Consider the following 25,086-nt stretch of genomic DNA (forward strand, 5'->3'; position numbering starts at 1 on the left):
CGGGCCATGATTGGCTGCTCCTCTCAGCCCATTTCTAATTGGCTGCCTACAGCGCACCCTCCGTGGGGCTGCTTTTAACCCCATTTCTGCCAGTGAGAAGCAGCCACACCATCACATTCCCTAGGCACTTTATTCCAGCGCATAACCACCCTCACAGTTAGGAACTTTTTCCTAATATCCAACCTAAACCACCCTTGCTGCAATTTAAGTCCATTGATTCTAATCCTATCCTCAGAGGTTAACAAGAACAATTTTTCTCTCTCCTGCTTGTAACAACCTGTTATGTACTTGAAAACTGCTATCATGTCCCCTCTCAGTCTTCTCTTCTCCAGACTAAACCCCTTTTTTTCAATCTTTTCTCATAAGTCATGTTTTATAGATGTTTAATCATTTTTGTTGCTCTCCTCTGGACTTTCTCCAGTTTGTCCACATCCTTCCTGAAATGTGGTGCCCAGAACTGGACACAATGCTCCATTTGAAGCTGTATCAACGTGGAGTAGAGCAGAAAAATTACTTCTTGTGTCTTGCTTACAACACTCCTGCTAATACATCCTATTTGTTGGGGAAGAGTCAACTTGGGTTTTGTACAAGGAAATCATGCCTCACCAATCTATTAGAATTCTTGGAGGAGGTCAACAAAGACAAGGCTGGTCCAGGGGCTCTGACAGAAAGCCTGTGACAAGGTCCCTTACAAAAGGCTTTTAAGGAAAGTAAGCTGTCATGGGTTAAGAAGGAAGATCCTCTCATGGATCAGTAACTGATTAAAAGACAGGAAACAAATAGTAGGAATAAATGGTCAGTTTTTAGACTGGAGATAGGTGAATAGTGGTGTTCCCCAGGGGTCAGAACTGGGACCAGTTCTATTCAACATATTCATAACTGATCTGGAAAAAGGGGTAAACAGTGATGTAGCAAAGTTTGCAGATGATACAAAATTACTCAAGATAGTTAAGTCCAAAGCAGACTGAGAAGAGTTAAAGGGATCTCACAAAACGGGGTGACTGGGCAACAAAATGGCCGATGAAATTCTATGTTGATAAATGCAAAGTAATGCACATTGGAAAACATAATCCCAACTATACATACAAAATGATGGGTTCTGAATTAACGGTTACCACTCAAGAAAGACTTGTGGATACTTCTCTGAAAGTATCTGCTCAAGGTGCAATGGCAGTCAAACAAGCTGACAGAATGTTAGGAACCATTAGGAAAGGGATAGATAAAATAGAAAATATGATGTCATCTCTATATAAATCCATGCCACGCCCACATCTTAAATTCTGTGTGCAGATCTGGTTGCCACAGCTCAAAAATATATATATTGCAATAGATAAAGTACAGAGAAGGGCAACAAAAACGATTGGGGATATGAAACAGCTTCCATATGAGGAGAGGTTTAAAAAACTGGAAGTTTTCACCTTGGAGAAGAGATGGCTAAGGGGGGAATATGATAAAGGTCTATAAAATCTTGACCGGTGTGGAGAAAGTGAATAAGGAAGTGTTAGTTAGTCGTTTCCATAACACAAGAACTAGAGCTCACCCAATGAAATTAATAGGCAGCAGGAAGTACTTCTTTATATAATGTACAGTCAACCTGTGGAACTCCTTGCCAGGGGATGTTGTGAGGCCAAAACACTAACAGGGTTCAAAAAAGCACAAGGTAAGTTCCTGGAGGACAGGTCCATCAAGGGCTATTAGCAGGATGGGCAGGGATGCAACGCCAAGCGCTGAGTGTCCCTAGCCTCTGTTTGCCAGAAGCTGGGAATGGGCGACAGGGGATGGACCTTGTGATGATTCCCTGTTCTGTCCATTCCCTCGGGGGCACCTGGCACCGGCTGCTGTCAGAAGACAGGACACTGGGCTAGATGGACCATTGGTCTGACTCAATATGGCTGTTTTTATGTAATCTCTTCATGCTCCATTTAACCCCCTCATGCATCCTTGACCCCCATCTCCTCACGCCCTGCCCCAGACTATACAGCACTGCACAGACAAGCTGCCCTCAGTTCCTCCTCGGCCACAAAGTCCCATATGGGAACTCTGAAACAGTGGAAACAGGGTGGGTGGTGGGGCACCCACAGGGACACACATCTCGAAGATCTCCAGAGACTGCACAGGGGAATTACCTCTCCTTCTTCTTCGAGCAGTGTCCCTACATGTGCCCCACTTCTGGGGACTCCTGAGCAGAACCCCCAGCTGGGGGAAGGGGCTTTGGAGCCAAATCCAAGACTGAGGACCGAACTGCATTTCCAAGGGCGGCATTTGGTCAAGAAGCCTGCGCCACCACACAATGCTTGGAAAAGGTACGTCGGGAAGCCAAGATGCAGCCGTGCAAATCTCCACAACGGGAACTTCTCGGAGTGACACGGCAGAGGTAGAAAGGGATCTGGTGGAGAGGGCCAGGACCCTGGAGGGAGGTTGTATGTTGGCACATTCAGAGCATGATATAATACAAGGAGAAACCCCCCTGGAGAGTCCCTGTGTGGCGAGTGTTGACCCTTTAGATGTACAGCAATAGACACAAATAATCTAGATGACTTGGTCCTGTCTAGATAGACGGCGAGTGCCCTGCCCACATCCCGGTGTGTAAAGCAGCATCCTCCTCCTTGTACTAATGTGGTTTAGGGAAAGAGACTGGGGGATGGATAACTTGGTTGATACGAAACTCAGATGAAACCCTGAGTAAAAACTGAGGATGTGGACACAAGAAATCTTATCTTTGAAGAGCGCTGTAAATGGGGTGTCTCCATTAGCGCCCCTGTTTCCCATGCCCTTTACCCAGGCGTGCGAGCCACCAGGACGGCCAGAGCCTCCAGCACACGTCCTTCCTCCTCAGTCAGCCCCGACCGAGCTGAGCTGAGCTGCCTCCTTCTATCTGCCCCTCCAGCTGGAGCATGCACAGCCGTGGGGCAGGGGCGGGGTGGGTCTTTGGGGCCCACAGTGATTGGTCGGTCGCTGCTTGCCCAGTGCGGGGTTGATTCTTTCTTTCTGCGACAGGGTGTAAGACAGAAGAAAGAGAGATCAGACGAGGTACGAGCTCTGACTCCTCAGTGGGCACACGAATATTCCGTCCCAGGCCCAGGAGACGAAGAAGGAACTGAGGGTGGGTGGCCCACGCAGACCTGTATAGCCTTGGAGCGGGGCACCGGGAGACGTAGGGCGTATGCATGGGTCGAACGGGCACTACTCTGAAAAGTCTCCAACCAAAGCGCCATGAGGTGTACGCACACCTGAAGTGGGCACCCACAGGGACACTACTGGAAGAAGAACGCTATCATTTTATGCTCACTTTCAACCAAGTTGCCTTCCACCTTCAGATTCTCAACCAGTTCCTCCCTGTTCGTCCGAATCAGATAAAAAAACAGAGGCCCTCAGTTACATCCTCCACCTTCTGAAACAAAAGAAAGTGTGTATTTAAAATGAAAAACATAACAAAACGAGGCGCTTCTCCCCTAGGGAGTGGAGAACCCAAACCCGTGGCAGATGATAGTCACGGCGGTTAATATACAGCCGGACAGGGCCCAGACACTGCAGGGAGGAGCAGAGGGTAAGAACCTACGTAGGACAGAACAGAAGAGATCCCACAGTGTCCTCACAGCGCAGCGAACCAGGCAGGGCCCTACGGAGATAGAACGTGATCGTGTAATTCAAGAGTGCACCACCCTGCGGTGGTGCAAAGGGCAGAGATGAGGCTGCACAGGGAACCCGACTATTATTTCCTCACTTCAGAGGGTTTCATTTTTATGTGGGGGAGGCATTTTGAAAAGCACTGAAGTGATTGAGGGTCATGGATCACGCTGGCAGCCAATGGGGCCTGGGCATCTAAATCAGGGGGTCACTTTTGAAAATCGTCCCCTGCACGGATAAAGCTGGGGAGGGCTCGGGGAGGAGGAGGAGACCTGGGGGAGCAGGTACAAAGTGCTCACATTTTGCTAATCGCCCTGCCTCAGTCATTTCCCTCTGCTCCTCACTGCTAAGTGCCCCGTGCCGGGGGCGGGGACAGGCTGCCAACTGTGCCACACAGTCCCCGTGTGTAGCACGAGCCGGGCTGCCCACTGCCCTGGGCAGGTACCTTGAAGTGAATGAGGGAGAGCTCCTCTGTGCTATGGGCCCCATCCTCTGCACACAACCGCAGCCCCTGTGCTCAGGGCAGCGCAGGCTGTTCCCACCCGGGCGACACGAACACCCCAAGGTGGCGGGGAAGGGCTGGCCGGAGGCTGGGACATGGCCAACCTGGTCACTGCACGGGGCTGTGGAGTTGATTGGGTGCGTAACAGGGAGCGCACTGCGGTGTGGTAATGGTGAGTGACCCCGTCTGTGTGCGGGGAAACCCAGGGCAGGATTGTATGTGTGCAAACGTGTGTGCGTAGAGACACAAACACACACACACAGACACACACCCTGTAAGCAGTCCCATTTCACCCATGGAGCTGCAGGTGGCAAGTCAGGCAGAGTGGAAGCTGAAGATGACAAGTGGAGCTGAAAGTTAAGTTTCAGTTTCCTTTTCCCCAGCTCACTCTCGCTTTCAGTTCCCCAGCCAGCCCCGTGAGCTCCCCAGCCCGCAGCCCAGGCTGGCTATAAAAGGGCAGGGGGGTCCGAGCAGACACAGTCCGATCTGGCCCCAGACAGAACTCGGGTCTCTCCCAGAACCGGGCACTTCTCCAGCTCGGGAAGAAACCCAGTGCAGTGACAGGAGCCGTCACCTCCCTGGCTGGGCTGGGGACTCAGCAGATCGCAATGAGGTAGGAGCATTGGGGTCGCTGGGCGGGCGGGGGGCATTTTCAGCAAGGGCTCAATCCAGACACCTTCCCACCCCTCTGCGCATTTCTGGGGCTGTCCATCTCCGGCTTTTCTACCTCTGGGGCAGGGTAAATCTGGGGTCATTTGCAGCCTGTTGCTGCTCCAGGCTGGTGACTCACAGGGCTAGAGCAGGGCACTGTTCACACCTCACCCTGCGAGCTCACCTTGCTGTCACTTCCCGGAGAACTCCCCGCTCTGGCCAGCGCTCACTCCGGCTTCACTCCGCATCAACCGAGGAGCCGGTGAGAGACTCCGCCCGTCCCCTCTCCCTGTTGTGGTTTTAAACATCCACGTGCCTGTTACCAGACTAGGCACCGGCCTTAACTCCTGCTCCCCTCCGCACATACCAGGGGAGGGGGATTAACTCCGATCCCGGGGGGCTGGAGCCAAGGGGCAGCCGGGGGCGGGACGGGACCCGCCCGGGAGATGCAGCGAGAAGAGGCAGCAGGAGAACGGAGCGATGGAGGAGGAGGCTGCAGGGAGGGGAAACCAGCTGCTTGCAGAGGGGGGGGCGGATGGGGGGGCTGTTGTGAACGCTCAGCCTGGACTGAGACCACGTGACCTCCCCCCCCCCCCCTCAGCGCAGGGCACCGGCCCCAGACCAGAGCTTGGGGGGGGGGCGGTCAGTCTGTCTAGCAAGGCGGGGGGGTGTCGATGTGTCTAGCAAGGGGCGGGGGGGGTGTCTAGCAAGGCGGGGGGGGTGTCGATGTGTCTAGCAAGGGGCGGGGGGGTGTTGATGTGTCTAGCAAGGGGCGGGGGAGGCGGTGTGTCGAGCAAGGCGGGGGGTGGGGGTTGTTCTATTATTCAGTGCGATGCTTGTTCCCAGAAAGAGGACACTGCCGGGTGGGGAGGGGGAGGGAACGGGGGGTACAGTTGGGGGGTGCTGGAGGGGGTACCTGCAGTGGGGAGTTCACTGGAGGTGGGGGGCAGTGTCGCTCCCTGTCATAGTGGTGGGGATGATTGCAGCGGGCAGTGGAAATTCATTCAGCCCAGATGGAGTCTCATTTCCCCCTCTCTTTGCAGCCCCCTGCGCCTGAAGGAGAAGCTGCAGGCCCTCCAGTGCCACTTCACCTGGAACTTTGAAATCAGAGATAAGGTAGATGCAACTCACATCCTCCAAACTCTGGCTCTCAGGATTGCCCACACTCACTACCAGAACCAGCCCGTGCTCCTTGCCATGCAGGCTTATCTCTACCACCTGCAAGGGCAATATGAAGACGCTCTGCAAAGCCTTAGAGAAGCCGAGGAGATTCTGCAAAGAGATCACCCAGATAACTTCCCCCGGCAGGTCCTGGTCATTTACGGAAACTACGCCTGGCTCTATTATCACTTGGCCCACTATGATTTGGTTGAGCTTTACCTGGACAAGGTTAGAAAGATCTGCAGCTCCCTGAAGAGCCGCTCTCCATATGCAGCTCAGATCCCTGAGATACATGCACAGAAAGGCTGGTCTCTCCTGGCAGTAGGCTTCCGCAATGGCAGAGAAGCCACAGAGTGTTTCCAAATGGCATTAAGAGAAGATGAAGCAAATGGGGAGTTTCTTGGTGGGTTGGCAATCGCGGTCTTTGCATCATGGAGTCACACATACAAGCCTGTATTTTGGGAAGCAGCCAAAAAGAAGTTGGGTGCCATTATCCGTGAACAGCAGCAAAACTATGAAGCTAAGGTTTATTTAGCCAAGATCCTTAAGAGGGAGGATAGAGAGCAAGCAGAAGCCCTCTTAGAAGATGTTGTTCAGAATAGCCTGGACCCTGAGGTCCTGAGAAATGCAGCCAAGTTCTTTCAACCAGAATTCGTAGAAAAAACAATCTCTATTCTAGAGCGAGCAATATCTCTGAACCCCAATTATCATCTCCTTCACTATGACCTTGGCGTCTGCTACAAGAAACAACTGGAGGAGGCCAAATCAGGCAGAGGAGAAATATTGGCAGCAGCTATTGAAGCCTTCAAAAAGGCTTTGCAAAAAGATCCAGCCTCTGTATTTTCAAAGCTGGCTTTAGCTGAAGTGTATGGAGAAAATACACCTCACTACCAAGAAGAGATTTATCTCAATCTCATGAGTGAAATGCCCAGCCTCAGCAAGAAGTGTCAGCAGGCAGTCTATCTTCACTGGGGGGATTTCCTCTTCTACAAGCAGAAGTCACTGGGGGAGGCAGCTGAGATGTACAAAGCAGGTTTCGCCATTCCAGACAAGTACCTGGAGAGGCAACAACTGAAAACCAGGTTGGAAGAGGTGGCAGGAGAATTCCAGCAGAGCTCCCAAACCGCTGAGGCTGAGGACATACATGACTTCATTCAACAGACTGAAACTCCACGGTACAAGGGGAGATCCACTGCTGGCAGCAACAGAGCAGGAGACTGGAGATGTAGAGAAAATATGTGATCCTTTCCCTTCCCTGGACACACTGTCTGAAGTGAGTCACTTTCCCCAGCTGTGTAACAATGGCATTCGTGTTGCAAATGATTCTGGGCCCCCGGAATAGTTCACACCACGGCACATGCTGCTGTTGCTTCTTATAATTATCATTAGCTACCTGTATTGTGATAGCGCCTAGGAGCCCAGACATGGACCAGGACCCCATTGCGTCTGGCCCCAAAGAGTCTTCAGTCTGCGACCAGAGACAACAGGAGGGAACCAGCAGACAGACGGGGGAGCACAGGCAGACGATACTGGTCAGCAAAATGGACAGTGGTCTCAGCCCACCAGCTACCCAGCCACTGTCCAGTGTTTTGTAAGCATCACCGCAGAGGAGAGTTTAGCTTCTGATCCTGAGCAGCTGTTTCTACCCAGAGGGGACGGTGCGACCATCCTTGTCTCTAAGCAAACCTACCTGCCAGCTCTGCTGCCTTCTAACATCCACACAGCAAATAGGTGTGGAGTTTCTTCAAACAGCCTTGAGTTCTTGTATCTGCATAGCTGAGGGCCTGTCGTGTGTCTATATCATGAGTCCCATCTTTGCTTTCTGCACCTCTCACTGACAATAACTCACATTTACATGGCACCTTCACCCCCAGCTTGTCAGGGATCTGCTATGTTTTTATTTCATTTACAATAAAAGTAACTGAGAAAACAGAAATAAATCAATTCCACCATCTTGGAACGTTCCTTTCCCTGCCCTTCGGTTGCATCGGGGTGAGCAGCACACGGGCACGTCCAGCTCACAGTAAAGCACCGGGACAGTCACTGATAGCGCAGGAGCCAAGGCTGGAGTTTCGGAAGTTGACTTGGTGGAAATGAGTGTCCAGATTGACCCAATAGCTCAGCACCCAGCAGCTCCCGTCGTTCTCAGCTGGGGTCCGAGCCCCCTGCACTGTTCTCAGGGGATGGGGTGCGGTGGAATGCTCTATTGTTCTCAGGGCGGGTGCAAGGATGTTTCGCGCCCTAGGCCCTCCGCCGTAAGTTGCTCACCCTTGCAGCAGCTCCCCACCCCCCCTCCGCCATGAGGCGTCCCTCCCCCTCCCCGCCCCAGCTCACCTCTGCTCCGCCTCCTCCCTGAGCACACTGTCGCCGCTCCACTTCTCCCGCCTCCCTGGCGCCGCAAGCCTGGGAGGGAGAGAAGCAGAGCGGGGCGGCATGCTCAGGGGAGGAGGCGGAGCAGAGATGAGCCGGGGCAGGGAGTTCCCCTCCGTGCCGCCCCCATCTTACTTGCTGCAGGCGGCCCTCCCCACACCCCCACGCCCCAGCTCCCTCTGCTTAAATGCCGACGATGACCGGGGCGCCCGAAGATCCGGCCTCCGCGGTCACTGCCGAAGGACCCGAAATGCCGCCCCCCAAATGCTCGCGCCCTAGGCGACCGCCTAGGTCGCCTAATGGATTGTACCGGCCCTGATTGTTCCCAATGGGGGTGGGGTGAGGCCGATTCTCCATTGTTCTCAGTGGACACTGCTAGCACTATTGAAAAGCGGCCATAGAAGCTTAGGCAGCTAACGGGGTATCTTTGAGGTCTGCTGGGCACTCAAGGCATTACCATAAAGGACCCTAAGCTCCCAGGTGGGTGAGGTGGAGAAAGGGGTGGGGCAGAGGCATGGGTAAAGGCTCCTTACCTGGCATGTTCAAAAGCCCTCCTGGGGTCCTGTGTGCTCCAAACCCTCAGGCACAGGGACCCCATCGGTGCAGGGGAACAGGCTCGCCCCAGCGCTGCCGACTGGCCATGCGCATCCAAACACCATGGACCCCTTTGCGCTGCGGTGAAGGGATCAGCAGACAGCCAGGGCAGGCTGGGTGCGAGTGAGGGGGGTTGGGAACTGGCAGGTTTCCCCTGTCGGGGGGTGTTGGAGGGGACGGGGCGCAGATCCTCAGGGAGCTTGGGGAAGGGGCAAAACACAGGAAGGTTCTTATCTGGTTGGGGGCTGCTTCACACGCAGAGCAGGTGCCCTGCTTCCAGCCCCGATCCTTTTCCACAGCAACCTGGGCAGTCAACATGTACCTGCCCTGGAGGGCTGTCCAGGGTTGGGGGCCCCTCCCAGCAGCTGTTTGTGGCTGGATGTATCACCACTGGGAGCCGGGTAGAGACCCGCGCCCCGGGTGCTCCGGCTCCAGCACGCCACAACCCCTCCACCCCCCAGGGCTGCTCCGGCTCCAGCCCCGCCCTCCCCTTAGCTCAGCCCTGCCCTGGGTCAGGCAACTCCAGCTCACACAGGACGGGACCCCGGGCTTCTGACTCCCTCATTGGCCTGCCCGCCCCGTCAATCAGCCTGTCCTGGAGCATTGGCCCCAGGGACTCAGTCTCCGTATCCTGATTTCTCCATGGTCCTTTCCCAGTACTGGGACAGGGCAGCCAAACAACCCCACTCAGTTCCCGTGGGGGGCCAGCAGCCCCCTTATACCGAGACGGCTTCTGGCTGACGTCAGCCCCACTGAGAGTAATGGGAGACAGCAGCCAAAGTGGCTGCGGAAAACGTGACTCATTGGCCGCGTGGCGGGTGAGGGCAGGGCCTAGAGGGCAATGCAGGCCTGAGCCACCCTCTGTGTCAGGGCGGGAGGCTGTGCCAGTCACATGGGCGGCTCTGCAGGGCTATGGAGAGCTGTGTCCATCGGAGCTCCAAGCCCCCATGCGCCGGGAGAGCCCAGACGTGGCTCCCCAGGGCCATAGCGAAGCGTATTTATAGTCACACTGGCTGGAGTGGCTCACGAGTGAGAATACCAGCCTAGGGCAGACTTTGAAGACCCACAGCACAAGCCCCAAACTGGCTGGGAATTCTAGACTTCGCTTTCACCAACCAAGTGACAAGTTTGAACCCCTCAGGCTGAAAGCAGCTTTACCGTGGGGCCACAGACACTCCCCTGGGGCATTCCGCTCTATCTCGCCACCCAGGCCAGCTTGCTCTGTGGTACGTGGTCACTTTACACCAAGGATCACAAAATATTCAGGTTAGTCTCACTCACAAAGGACCCGTCACGGACACCCAGCTCAATTTGCACCTTAGATCTCCCACCAAAGACAACACTTGTAGACATTTCTCTAGTAAACTAGGATTTATGAACCAGGAAAAAGAAATCACAGCATTATTTACAAGGTTAAAACAAAGAACCATACACACAAAAACAGGTTGCCGTCTTAGGTGCTAGAGCTGCTGAAATACGCCCGCTAGATATGTGCATTAGAGCGAACCCAGGTTAGTACTGCGCATTTCTGGCTTGTGTTTAGGAATCTTTGCCCCCGAGAATCCAAACAGGATAAAAGGACCATAATTCCTTCTGCGCCGAGATTGTTATCCCCATCTCCCTAGAGTCTGGGAGGAGTGCTTCTACCTGCTTGATTTAGTTCTAAGTGGAGCACAGGATTCGGTCCAAGAGGTGAATATAGCTGAACCGCTTTGTAATAGCATCCATAAAATAATTAAATTTAACATATCGGGGGGCGGGGGACACCACCAAAGAAGTCCAACACAGAAGCCTTTAATTTCAGAAAGGGGAACTACACAGTAATGAGGATGCTAGTTAAACAGAAATTAAATGTACAGTCCTAGAACCTATGTATGTAACCTACCATTGAAACCAGCCTCTGTACCAGATGACTGGAGGAGAGTTAATGTGACACCAATTTCTAAAAAAGCTCCAGATGCGATCCTGGCAATTGGTTGAAACTATAACGAGGAAGAGAATTATCAGACACGTAGATAAACACCATTTCATAGAATCATAGGACTGGAAGGGACCTCAAGAGCTCTTCTAGTTCAGTCCCCTGCACTCAAGGCAGAAGGGAGTATTATCTAGACCATCCCTGACAAGTGATTATCTAACCTGCTCTTTGACCGAGATTCCACAACCTCCCTGTGACGGGATGGGATTCACCGCTCTGGCGTCTCCTACTGGCTGTCATGGTAATTACCTTATTCACCAGGGCACCCGCCTCTGGTAGTGCCTTGTCGCCATCGCTTTTGTTCCAGGACCCACGTCCTCTTCAGTGACACTGCCCTCTGGCTGAGCCACACTCGGTGTTCCCCCCTTCCGGGGGACCCACAGTATCTGTCCAGCCACTCCTTCATTGGCTACTGCAGTGCATTGTTCCAGGGCCACTTCCCATGCAGCTGCAGCACCCTTTTCTGCCCACACCTCAGGTCCGTAGCAGCCAGCCCGCAGGCCGTAGCAGCCAGCCCGGAGCTCTCTCTAGCCCACCCCCGGCCCCTGCTTGCAGCACTTCTCTATCCCAGGTGCTGGCACACATTCCTCCTGCTCAGAGCCTGGTCTTCTCCCCACAAGCTCCATTCAGCTACTGAACTCTGCTATGCCATGCAGCTCTTCTTATATGAGCCTGCCGGGCCATGATTGGCTGCTCCTCTCAGCCCACTTCTAATTGGCTGCTTACAGCGCACCCTCCGTAGGGCTGCTTTTAACCCCATTTCTGCCAGTGAGAAGCAGCCACGCCATCACACTCCCTAGGCACATTATTCCAGCGCATAACCACCCTCACAGTTAGGAACTTTTTCCTAATATCCAACCTAAACCACCCTTGCTGCAATTTAAGTCCATTGATTCTTATCCTATCCTCAGAGGTTAACAAGAACAATTTTTTTCTCTCCTCCTTGTAACAACCTGTTATGTACTTGAAAACTGCTATCACGTCCCCTCTCAGTCTTCTCTTCTCCAGACTAAACCCAGTTTTTTCAGTCTTTCTTCATAAGTCATGTTTTGTAGACCTTTAATCATTTTTGTTGCTCTCCTCTGGACTTTCTCCAATTTGTCCACATCCTTCCTGAAATGTGGTGCCCAGAACTGGACACAATGCTCCATTTGAAGCTGTATCAACGTGGAGTAGAGCAGAAAAATTACTTCTTGTGTCTTGCTTACAACACTCCTGCTAATACATCCTATTTGTTGGGGAAGAGTCAACATGGGTTTTGTACAAGGAAATCATGCCTCACCAATCTATTAGAATTCTTGGAGGAGGTCAACAAAGACAAGGCTGATCCGGGGGCTCTGACAGAAAGCCTGTGACAAGGTCCCTTACAAAAGGCTTTTAAGCAAAGTAAGCTGTCATGGGTTAAGAAGGAAGATCCTCTCATGGATCAGTAACTGATTAAAAGACAGGAAACAAATAGTAGGAATAAATGGTCAGTTTTTAGACTGGAGAGAGGTGAATAGTGGTGTTCCCCAGAGGTCAGAACGGGGACCAGTTCTATTCAACACATTCATAACTGATCTGGAAAAAGGGGTAAACAGTGATGTAGCAAAGTTTGCAGATGATACAAAATTACTCAAGATAGTTAAGTCCAAAGCAGACTGAGAAGAGTTAAAGGGATCTCACAAAACGGGGTGACTGGGCAACAAAATGGCCGATGAAATTCTATGTTGATAAATGCAAAGTAATGCACATTGGAAAACATAATCCCAACTCTACATACAAAATGATGGGTTCTGAATTAACGGTTACCACTCAAGAAAGACTTGTGGATACTTCTCTGAAAGTATCTGCTCAAGGTGCAATGGCAGTCAAACAAGCTGACAGAATGTTAGGAACCATTAGGAAAGGGATAGATAAAATAGAAAATATGATGTCATCTCTATATAAATCCATGCCACGCCCACATCTTAAATTCTGTGTGCAGATCTGGTTGCCACAGCTCAAAAATATATATATTGCAATAGATAAAGTACAGAGAAGGGCAACAAAAACGATTGGGGATATGAAACAGCTTCCATATGAGGAGAGGTTTAAAAAACTGGAAGTTTTCACCTTGACCTCCATCTCCTCACGCCCTGCCCCAGACTATACAGCACTGCACAGACAAGCTGCCCTCAGTTCCTCCTCGGCCACAAAGTCCCATATGGGAACTCTGAAACAGTGGAAACAGGGTGGGTGGTGGGGCACCCACAGGGACACACATCTTGAAGATCTCCAGAGACTGCACAGGGGAATTACCTCTCCTTCTTCTTCGAGCAGTGTCCCTACATGTGCCCCACTTCTGGGGACTCCTGAGCAGAACCCCCAGCTGGGGGAAGGGGCTTTGGAGCCAAATCCAAGACTGAGGACCGAACTGCATTTCCAAGGGCGGCATTTGGTCAAGAAGCCTGCGCCACCACACAATGCTTGGAAAAGGTACGTAGGGAAGCCAAGATGCAGCCGTGCAAATCTCCACAACGGGAACTTCTCGGAGTGACACGGCAGAGGTAGAAAGGGATCTAGTGGAGAGGGGCAGCACCCTGGAGGGAGGTTGTATGTTGGCACATTCAGAGCATGATATAATACAAGGAGAAACCCCCCTGGAGAGTCCCTGTGTGGCGAGTGTTGACCCTTTAGATGTACAGCAATAGACACAAATAATCTAGATGACTTGGTCCTGTCTAGATAGACGGCGAGTGCCCTGCCCACATCCCGGTGTGTAAAGCAGCATCCTCCTCCTTGTACTAATGTGGTTTAGGGAAAGAGACTGGGGGATGGATAACTTGGTTGATATGAAACTCAGATGAAACCTTGAGTAAAAACTGAGGATGTGGGCACAAGAAACCTTATCCTTGAAGAGCGCTGTAAATGGAGTGTCTCCATTAGCGCCCCTGTTTCCCATGCCCTTTACCCAGGCGTGCGAGCCACCAGGACGGCCAGAGCCTCCAGCACACATCCTTCCTCCTCCTCAGTCAGCCCCGACCGAGCTGAGCTGTGCTGCCTCCTTCTATCTGCCCCTCCAGCTGGAGCATGCGCAGCCGTGGGGCAGTGATTGAGGGTCATGGATCACGCTGGCAGCCAATGGGGCCTGGGCATCTAAATCAGGGGGTCACTTTTGAAGATTGCCCCCTGCACGGATAAAGCTGGGGAGGGCTCGGGGAGGAGGAGGAGACCTGGGGGAGCAGGTACAAAGTGCTCACATTTTGCTAATCGCCCTGCCTCAGTCATTTCCCTCTGCTCCTCACTGCTAAGTGCCCCGTGCCGGGGGCAGGGACAGGCTGCCAACTGTGCCACACAGTCCCCGTGTGTAGCACGAGCCGGGCTGCCCACTGACCTGTGCAGGTACCTGGAAGTGAATGAGGGAGAGCTCCTCTGTGCTATGGGCCCCATCCTCTGCACACAACCGCAGCCCCTGTGCTCAGGGCAGCGCAGGCTGTTCCCACCCGGGCGACACGAACACCCCAAGGTGGCGGGGAAGGGCTGGCCGGAGGCTGGGACACGGCCAATCTGGTCACTGTACGGGGCTGTGGAGTTGATTGGGTGTGTAACAGGGAGCGCACTGCGGTGTGGTAATGGTGAGTGACCCCGTCTGTGTGCGGGGAAACCCAGGGCAGGATTGTATGTGTGTAAACGTGTGTGCGTAGAGACACAAACACACACACACACACACACCCTGTAACCAGTCCCATTTCACCCATGGAGCTGCAGGTGGCAAGTCAGGCAGAGTGGAAACTGAAGATGACAAGTGGAGCTGAAAGTTAAGTTTCAGTTTCCTTTTCCCCAGCTCACTCTCGCTTTCAGTTCCCAGCCAGCCCCGTGAGCTCCCCAGCCCGCAGCCCAGGCTGGCTATAAAAGGGCAGGGGGGTCCGAGCAGACACAGTCCGTTCTGGCCCCAGACAGAACTCGGGTCTCTCCCAGAACCGGGCACTTCTCCAGCTCGGGAAGAAACCCAGTGCAGTGAAAGGAGCCGTCACCTCCCTGGCTGGGCTGGGGACTCAGCGGATCGCAATGAGGTAGGAGCATTGGGGTCGCTGGGCGGGCGGGGGGCATTTCCAGCAAGGACTAAATCCAGACACCTTCCTCGCCCCTCTGTGCATTTCCGGGGCTGTCAATTTCCGGCTTTTAAACCTCTGGGGCAGGGTAAATCGGGGGTAATTTTGCATCCTGTTGATGCTGCAGGCTGGTGACTCACAGGGCTAGAGCAGGTCACTGTTTATACCTCACTCCCCCCTCTGGCCAGCTGTCACTCCGTATCAACCGAGGGGCAGGTGAGAGAGCTCCTCTCCATCTCCTGCCCTGTCCCCTTCTCTGTTGTTTTTTTAAACATCAACGTGTCTGTTTGTGACGAAGGTGCCAGTGGGAGCCAGTTGAGGTCACTCAATCAGGGTGAACTGCAACCAGAACGGGGCAGACAAACCCCAAACGCTGGTGGATATTCCAATATTTAGATTTACCTGCACAAAACAGCCTCTGTATTACCTCACTGGTTACTCAGAGTCCAAACAACACACTTCCCTTAAAGTGCCCAGCCTCAGGCCTGACACACCTGTCAAACACATGACGATAAATTCTGAAAATCTTTTTTCATCGTATAAAAGAAAAGGTTCTTCCAACCCCAAAGGATCAGCCACATACCCAGGTCCAATTATAACTTAGATCTTACCCAAAATACACACTATAGCCAATTCTTATTAACGAAACTAACATTTATTAAAAAAGAAAAGAAGAGAGAGTGTTGGTTGAAAGATCAATATACAGACAGACTTGAATTCAATTCTAGCAGAGATGCGTTTGTAGTTGCCAAAAGTCCTTTTAGAAATAGTCCAGAGGTTATAGTCCAATGTCTATATTCAGGGTCCCTCCAGTCAGTGACTGGGGATCTCAATCCTTGTGGCTTAAGGTTTCCCCACTCTTGAAACCCAAAGCAGATCTGAGATGAAGAAGGATCATGTCCCAGGGTTTTTAGACATTTCCAGCGGCCTCTTGGCCTGAGAAAACAATAGGCTCAACTTTCCAACATCCTGGCAATTAGCACAGGGTAATTTATCCATTAACAGTTCAGATCCAGTTTCCCACAACCTTCAAAGAGACACATAGACAATAATACTATTTCACTCAAGTATCTTCCTAAATGTTAATATTCTTTTTTTGATCTTTGAATCAAAGCTATAGCAATAGACAAGACTTGTTTGCTGACATCACAAGACCTGAGCAAACACCTACCCTTGAGATCTCTAACAATGCCGGCTGCATTTCAAAGCTCTGTTCATTTACAGATCTTCCTAACCAGTCTCTAAAGTTCGGCCATGGGTCAGGTCAGTCTGGGAGGTAATTAACTCTTTCTGGCCCTGTGTCACTGTTCAATGAGATATTTTATTACACTCATAACCTAGGGTTACCATACGTCCGTATTTTCCTGGGCATGTCCGGCTTTTTGGTTCTTAAATCGCCATCCGGGAGGAATTTTTAAATATCTAAAAACGTCCGGGATTTTGCCATTATTATTTTTCCCCAAAGAAGAGTTGATCATTCAAGAAAGAAAGTGAATGTTGATCACTCGAGAGAGTGCCCACTTTTTCCCCCTAGCTCCCTGCCTGCACCGCGAAACAGCTGTTTCGCATGGCTGGGAGGGGGGGAAGAGGGGGAATGTGGCACGCTCAGGGGAGGAGGTGGGGACGGGGCAGGGTTTTGGGGAAGGGGTCCAATGGGGCAGGGAGGGGGCAGAGTTGGGGCGGGGACTTTGGGGAAGGGGTTGGAATGGGGGCGGGGAAGGGATGGAGTTGGGGTGGAGCCAGGGGCCCAGTGGAGTGTCCTCTTTTTTGAACGTTCAAATACGGTAACCCTACATAACCTCACACTGTTACCAGACTAGTCACTGGCCTTTTAACTCTTGCTGCCCCTCCGCACCCCTCTGCACACACCGGGGGGGGGATTAACTCCGATCCCCGGGGGGCTGGAGCCAAGGGGCAGCCGGGGGGCGGGACGGGACCAGCCCGGGAGATGCAGAGAGAAAAGGCAGCAGCAGCAGGAGAACGGACCTACAGCGCAGAGGAGGCTGCAGGGAAGGGAGCCCCAGGCGATGTGTCATGGGGCCATGCAAGGTCAAATACCTCCCCTCCAGCTGGCCCTGGTGGGGCCAAGGCAGGGGTGGGCAAACTACGGCCCTTGGGCCACATCCGGCCCGTCCTGCCCGGCCCCTGAGCTCCCAGCTGGGGAGGCTACCCCCGGCCCCTCCCCCGCCTTCCCCCGGCCCCTCAGTGCGCCACACAGGCAGCGCTCTGGGGGGGCGGGGAGGCGCTCCTGTGATCGGGGGCAGCCTGTCTGGCTCCGGTTGAGCGGCTGCCAGACACACTGCTCTGAGCGGTGTGGTAAGGGGGCCAGGGCTGGGGGCCTGGATAAGGGGCAGAAGGGCCCAGGGGGCAGTCAGGGGACAGGGAACAGGGGGGAGGGGGGGATTGGATAAGCGTGGGAGTACTGGAGGGCCTGTCAGGGGGTGGGGGTGTGAATAGGGGTGGGGTAGTCGGGACAGGGAGCAGGGGAGGTTGGATAGGGGGTGGGGGTCCCGGGACGGGGCGGTCAGGGGACAAGGAGCAGGGGGGTTGGATGGGGCGGTGGTTCTGAGGGGGGCAGTCAGGGGTCAGGAAGTGGGGGGGGGGATAGGGAGCAGGAGCCAGGCTGTTTGGGGGGGCACAGCCTTCCCTACCTGGCCCGCCATATAGTTTTGCAACCCCGATGTGGCCCTCGGGCCAAAAAGTTTGCCCACCCCTGGGCCAGAGCCTCTTATGGGCTCGCTGTGATACTGCCCGGTGCAGACAGCAGGGGGGCCATTTGAGGGGCACCGGGGGCGAGGGGCGGTAGGCTACCTTTAATCTAGCTAGTGGGACTAAACCGAGCAGTGACGCTGCAGAGACACAGCCCCGGATGTGGGCTAGAAACACGAGTACGTACCCGGGGGGCCAGACGGGCTCGCGGATCCCACGCCGCCACGCGTCACTGCTGTTTTTAGCTGCGGGAGCTAGGTTACAGCTAGTGCGGGGAGGGCAGCCCATGCTGCGATCACACCTCTCACTGCAGGGGGGGACACACCCTGCAGCCATTCACAGCACCCTGGCCGTGTGAAGGGGCCTTTGCATTTACGCTCGCTTTACACTGCCAGCGTGCTGGGAACTGGCCTTTGGCCTTGGCTACACTCGGGACTTCCCAGCGCTGCCACCTCTCCAAGGGGAGTAGCTTGCAGAGGATTTCACAACGGTTAGATTCAACCCAGGGGTCCCACGCCTGGGAGAGTGAGGACGTCAGACACTGAAATCCAGCCTTGGTTCTTTGTTGCCACTTAGCTATTTGCTTTAAACCAGAAGGAGACTGTGTCACTCTGTAATCACTGCCCCAGGATTGCAGCGTGCAGTGGAAATTCATTCAGCCCAGATGGAGTCTCATTTCCCCCTCTCTTTGCAGCCCCCTGCGTCTGAAGGAGAAGCTGCAGGCCCTCCAGTGCCACTTCACCTGGAACTTTGAAATCAGAGACAAGGTAAATGCAGCTCACATCCTCCAAACTCTGACTCTCAGGATTGCCCACACTCACTACCAGAACCAGCCCACGTTCCTTGCCATGCAGGCTTATCTCTGCCACCTGCAAGGGCAATATGAAGACGCTCTGCAAAGCCTTAGAGAAGCCGAGGAGATTCTGCAAAGAGATCACCCAGATAACTTCCCCCGGCAGGTCCTGGTCATTTACGGAAACTACGCCTGGCTCTATTATCACTTGGCCCACTATGATTTGGTTGAGCTTTACCTGGACAAGGTTAGAAAGATCTGCAGCTCCCTGAAGAGCCGCTCTCCATATGCAGCTCAGATCCCTGAGATACATGCACAGAAAGGCTGGTCTCTCCTGGCAGCAGGCTTCCGCAATGGCAGAGAAGCCACAAAGTGTTTCCAAATGGCATTAAGAGAAGACGAAGCAAATGAGGAGTTTCTTGGTGGGTTGGCAATCGCAGCCTTTGCATCATGGACTCACTCACACAATTCTGCATCTCAGAATGCTGCCAGAGAGAAGTTGGGCGCCATTATCCGTGAACAGCAGCAAAACTATGAAGCTAAGGTGTATTTAGCCCAGATCCTTAAGAGCGTGAATAGACAGCAAGCAGAAGCCCTCTTAGATGATGTTCTTCAGAATAGCCTGGACCCTGAGGTCCTGAGAAATGCAGCCAAGTTCTTTCAACCAGAATTCGTAGAAAAAACAATCTCTATTCTAGAGCGAACAATATCTCTGAACCCCAATTATCATCTCCTTCACTATGACCTTGGGTATTGCTACAAGATACAGTTGAGGGGGGACAATTCCAGCAGAAGAGAAGAAATATTGGCAGCAGCTATTGAGGCCTTCAAAAAGGCTGTGCAAAAAGATCTAACCTCTGTGTTTGCAAAGCTGGCTTTAGCTGAAGTGTATGGAGAAAATACACTTCACTACCAAGAAGAGATTTATCTCAATCTCATGAGTGAAACGCCCAACCTCAGCAAGAAGTGTCAGCAGGCAGTCTACCTTCACTGGGGAAATTTCCTCTTGTACAAGAAGAACTCAGTGCGGGAGGCAGCTGAGATGTACAAAGCAGGTTTCGCCATTCCAGACGACTATCTGGAGAGGCTACAACTGAAAAAGAAGTTGGAAAAGATGGCAGAAATATTCCAGCAGCACTCCCAAATCGCTGAGGCTAAAGCCATTCATGACTTCATTCAAGAGACTGAAAGTCAGTCTCTTGAATAAAGGAGGAAGTCCACTGGTGGCAACAACAGAGCAGGAGACTGGAGATGTGGAGACAATGTAGGATCCTTTCCCTTCCCTGGACACACCAAGACCACCTTTTGAAGTGAGTCACTTTCCCCAGCTGTGTAACAATGACATTCGTGTTCCAAATGATTCTGGGCCCCCTGAATAGTTCAGACCAGGGCACATCCTGCTGCTGCTTCTTATAATTATCATTAGCTACCTGTATTGTGATAGCGCCTAGGAGCCCAGACATGGACCAGGACCCCATTGCGCCTACAGTCTGCGACCAGAGACAACAGGAGGGAACCAGCAGACAGACGGGGGAGCACAGGCAGACGATACTGGCCAGCAAAATGGACAGTGGGCTCAGCCCACCAGCTACCCAGCCACTGTCCAGTGTTTTGTAAGCATCACCGCAGAGGAGAGTTTAGCTTCTGATCCTGAGCAGCTGTTTCTACCCAGAGGGGACGGTGCGACCATCCTTGTCTCTAAGCAAACCTACCTGCCAGCTCTGCTGCCTTCTAACCTCCACACAGCAAATAGGTGTGGAGTTTCTTCAAACAGCCTTGAGTTCTTGCACGTGCATAGCTGAGGGCTTGTAGTGTGTCTATATCATGAGTCCCATCTTTGCTTTCTGCACCTCACCCTGACCATGACTCCCATTTACATGGCACCAGTTTCCCCAGCTGGGAGGGATTAATAAGACTGGTACTTTTCAGCTTGGAACAGGGATGACTAAGGGTGGATATGATTGAGGTCTATAAAATCATGACTGGTGTGGAAAAAGTAAATAAGGAAGTGTTATTTGTTTCTTCTCATAACACAAAAACTAGGGGTCACCAAATGAAATTAATAGGCAGCAGGTTTAAAACAAAAGGAAGTATTTCTACACACAATGAACAGTCAATCTGTGGAACTGCTTGCCAGAGGATGTTGTGAAGGCCAAGACTATAACAGGGTTCAAAAAAGAACTAGATAAGTTCCTGGGGGATAGGACTATCAATGGCTATTAGCCAGGATGGGCAGGTATGGTGTCCCTAGCCTCTGTTTGCCAGAAGCTGGGAATGGGCAACAGGGGATGGACAACTTGATGATTCCCTGTTCTGTTCATTCCCTCTGAAGCACCTGGCATTGGCCGCTGTCAGAAGACAGGAGACTGGTCTACATGGACCATTGGTCTGACCCAGTCTGGTCGTTCTCATGTACTTAGGAGCCAAGGCTGAAGTTTCAGAAGTGTCCGAACAGGGTCAGTGAGAAGTAAATGAGAATCAGGGCTTGTGACGCTTTTTCAGTCTGTTGCTAAGGCCTGGTGGACACACAAACACGGAGCTGCTTTCGCTCCATTGGTACAGCTCCTCTGGGTGGCTGCTGCTGCCAGGCCAGTTGTCCCAGCCCTGGTTGAGGTCACCTGTGCTGGACGCTTACCAGGCTGTTGGGATCGGCTCCCAGAACTGGATCGGTGTCTTTCTGATATCCCTCGGCAGAAGGGCCGACTTCCTGAGTTCCAGGGAGGGTGGGCTCCACCCCTGACCCCACCCCCACTCCAGACCTTCCCCAAGCCCCCACTCCTGCCCCACCTCTTCCTGCCCCCTCCCCCTGTGATGCTGTGCAGTCAATATGGTTTTATAAAAATTTAATAATAAGTGAATACGATGTAACTGAAATATGCTTCATGCAAAAGATCTCTTGTAAGGTATCATTACAAAGCTTATAATCTACTGAGTGTGATCATCCTATTCGTATAAATGTACCACTCTTGTATCTAAAACTAGAAATATAAAATATAACTCTGAGGGCCTATTGTAATTATGCAAAGTGTGGGCCATTAATGGTGATTTGGAATCGTGATACTCCCATTAACCAGGGCCATTGTCTGCAGATGCCTGTGTTTACCTGTTAGTCTTCCTGTATATGTGTGCTGGCAAGTGGGCAATGAAGTCTTGCAGTGACATGTGATCATGTCACCTGAACTGGAATCCATCTTTAAGCTGGTGCTTTTCCAGTGAGGGGGGGTGGAAACCCAGAAGGACAAAGGGTTCCCGCCTTATGCAAAAGATATATAAAGGGGTGGAACAGAACAAGGAGAGAGAGGAGCCATCATGAAGAATCCCCTAGCTACCACCTGAGCTAGAACAAGAGCTGTACCGGGGAAATAATTGTGCCCAGGCCTGGAAAGTGTCCAGTCTGAGGGGGGAAAAAAACCACTTACTGAAGCATCTCTGAGGGTGAGATTATCTGTATTCAGTTTGATTAGACATAGATTTGCGCATTTTATTTTGCTTGGTGACTTACTTTGTTCTGTCTGTTACTACTTGGAACCACTTAAATCTGATTTTTTTTAAAGAAAAAATCAGATTCACACATACAGAATGGGAAGAGACTGTCTAGGAAGGAGTACGGCAGAAAGGGATCTAGGGGTTATAGTGGACCACAAGCTAAATATGAGTCAACAGTGTGATGCTGTTGCAAAAAAAGCAAACATGATTCTGGGATGTATTAACAGGTGTGTTGTGAGCAAGACACGAGAAGTCATTCTTCCGCTCTACTCTGCTCTGGTTAGGCCTCAGCTGGAGTATTGTGTCCAGTTCTGGGCACCGCATTTTAAAAAAAGATGTGGAGAAATTGGAGCGGGTCCAGAGAAGAGCAACAAGAATGATTAAAGGTCTTGAGAACATGACCTATGAAGGAAGGCTGAAAGAATTGGGTTTGTTTAGTTTGGAAAAGAGAAGACTGAGAGGGGACATGATAGCAGTTTTCAGGTATCTAAAAGGGTGTCATAAGGAGGAGGGAGAGAACTTGTTCACCTTAGCCTCTAAGGATAGAACCAGAAGCAATGGGTTTAAACTGCAGCAAGGGAGGTCTAGGTTGGACATTAGGAAAAAGTTCCTAACTGTCAGGGTGGTTAAACACTGGAATAAATTGCCTAGGAGGTTGTGGAATCTCCATCTCCGGACATATTTAAGAGTAGGTTAGATAAATGTCTATCAGGGATGGTCTAGACAGTATTTGGTCCTACCATGCGGACAGGGGACTGGACTCGATGACCTCTTGAGGTCCCTTCCAGTCCTAGAATCTACGAATCTATGAAAATCCTACTGTCTGTATTTAATAAAATCACTTTTTACTTATTAAGTAACTCAGAGTATTTGTTAATATCTGGGTGGGCAAACAGCTGTGCATATCTCTCTATCAGTGTTATAGAGGGAGAACAATTTATGAGTTCACCCTGCATAAGCTTTATACAGGGTAAAATGGATTTATTTGGGTTTAGACCCCATTGGGAGTTGGGCATCTGAGTGCTAGAGACAAGCACACTACTGTGAGCTGTTTTCAGGTAAACTTGCAACTTTGGGGCAAGTAATTCAGACCCTGGGTCTTTGTTGGAGCAGACGGGAGTGTCTGGCTCAGCAAGACAGGGTGCTGGAGTCCTGAGCTGGCAGGGAAAATAGCAGCAGGGGTAGTCTTGGCACATCAGTTGGCAGCTCCCAGGGGGGTTTCTGTGATCCAACCCGTCACACCCCCAACCTCTTCCTGCCTCCACTCCTCCCCCACACCCAGCACCTCCTGCACCCTGCTGAACAGCTGACCGTGGGAGGTGCTGATTGGTGGCACCTGCTAGTGGGTGGGAGGGCAGGGGGGAGGGAGAGGAGCTGATCCGCAGGGCTGCCAGTGGGTGCTAAGCACCGACAATTTTTTTCCCCCCTGGGTCCTCCAGCCCCAGAGCACCCACGCAGTCAGTGCCTATATCACTGGATTCTGGACAGGCCTTAACACTACTTGCTTCTTCGGCCTCTAGGCTCACTCCCTGGTCCTAGACTCTGGTCAGGCACCCCTTCTCGAAAGTGGGGCCCCATGGCTCATGGGCCCATGTGACAGGCTGCACCCGGCCTTTCTGGGCCCCTACTGGAGGCCCTGTGGTCCTACCGCATCCTGCCCCAGGAAAAGAGCAGCAAAAGTGGGTCCTCCAGGGCTGCCTAGAGAAGCCCCATGGAAGCAGCCAATCAGAGCCCAGCAGGCTCAGATAAAAGGAGCTGTGGGCGCTAGCAGGGCAGTTTCTGGCTGGGGCCACAGGGGCAGGGACATGGGCACTCACACTCCTCTCCGGGCAAAAGAACTCTGGGGACAACTTGAGTTTGGTTCTAGCTGCATTTGCTGAAGCTGGGACAGAGAAACCCTGAGCTATGAGGGGGCAGGGAAAGTAGCAGCCAGGAATTGCAGTGAGTGGGGCAGGGCTGCTGTGCACGGAGTCCCTGGGTTGGGCTATGGGGTGGGCCTAGGTGCCCCCCACCAGCAAAGTGGTATCCTCAAGAAGGGGACAAATTTCATTTGGAAGCCCAAGCGAAAGGCTGAAATTAAAGGGCTCAGAGCCAGGGCTGAAGATGCTGGTGAGGGCAGATAGTTTTGCTGGACTTTGTTACCCGGAAAGGGTTTTGTTTTGATTGCATGACGTGGCTGGAGGGCTGAGCCACTGAAGACCCACCAAGCGAGGCCAACTCACGGGGAGTGCCAGCAGGAAAAAGGCTGCCGTACCGCTCGCAGCGGCAGGTGGTGCTCAAGAGGTGAGTGCCCCCTGTTAAGCCCTCCAAGACTCCCCCACAGCATAAGCACCCCCCCCAGAGCTCCACCCATGTGGGCACTCTGGTTTATAATTTGACCCTTCAGGGACATGTGATAGTTGAAGCAACTAACACCCAGACTTTGCAGAGGAATTTTTAAAACCAAAACCCTTTACCCAGACACCACAAAAGAGATTCAGATTGCGGCAAGATGATACAGTAGAACATCAAAGATATGAACACCAGAGTTAGGGGCTGACCGGTCAACTGGACACCAGGTGAAACCAGAAGTAACCAATCAGACAGCAGCAGAGACCAAAAAAACCCAAATGCTGTACTGTGCCTGTATTGCATCTTAAAGGTCGGCCCATCTGGGCTGTCTGGCCCCACACATGGGGCAGGCACTTACCGCTAAACGATGAAGACACTGGGGCTAACAAACAGCTGGGATCTGCGCCTCTTTCACCCCTCATCCCCACCCCCTGCTGGGAGGGGGACGCACTGTACACACACACACACACACACACACACACAGCAAACTCAGTCCAACCCCCCTCTACACACACACACCAAACTCAGTCCAACCCCCCCTACACACACACACACACACCAAACTCAGTCCAACCCCCCTCTACACACACACACCAAACTCAGTCCAACCCCCCCCTACAAACACACACACAGCAAACTCAGTCCAACCCCCCTACACACACACACACCAAACTCAGTCCAACCCCCCTCTACACACACAGCAAACTCAGTCCAACCCCCCCCTACACACACACACACACCAAACTCAGTCCAACCCCCCTCTACACACACACACCAAACTCAGTCCAACCCCCCCCTACACACACACACA

The 25,086-nt window shown here is 52.3% G+C and overlaps 1 protein-coding gene and 1 pseudogene across 1 annotated transcript; both read left to right on the top strand.

The window, feature by feature from the left end:
• Positions 1 to 4,597: 4,597 nt before the first annotated feature.
• On the top strand, positions 4,598 to 8,140 carry LOC128830316 (interferon-induced protein with tetratricopeptide repeats 2-like). Its single transcript, XM_054016131.1, has 2 exons — positions 4,598 to 4,742; positions 5,824 to 8,140. The coding sequence occupies exons 1-2, from the start codon at positions 4,738 to 4,740 to the stop codon at positions 7,181 to 7,183; spliced, it is 1,365 nt and encodes a 454-aa protein (XP_053872106.1). The 5' UTR covers positions 4,598 to 4,737; the 3' UTR covers positions 7,184 to 8,140.
• Positions 8,141 to 14,730: 6,590 nt separating this feature from the next.
• On the top strand, positions 14,731 to 24,746 carry LOC128826593 (interferon-induced protein with tetratricopeptide repeats 2-like; annotated as a pseudogene).
• Positions 24,747 to 25,086: the final 340 nt, after the last annotated feature.

Source organism: Malaclemys terrapin, chromosome 1, assembly GCF_027887155.1.
Source record: "Malaclemys terrapin pileata isolate rMalTer1 chromosome 1, rMalTer1.hap1, whole genome shotgun sequence".
NCBI classification, from domain to species: domain Eukaryota; kingdom Metazoa; phylum Chordata; order Testudines; family Emydidae; genus Malaclemys; species Malaclemys terrapin.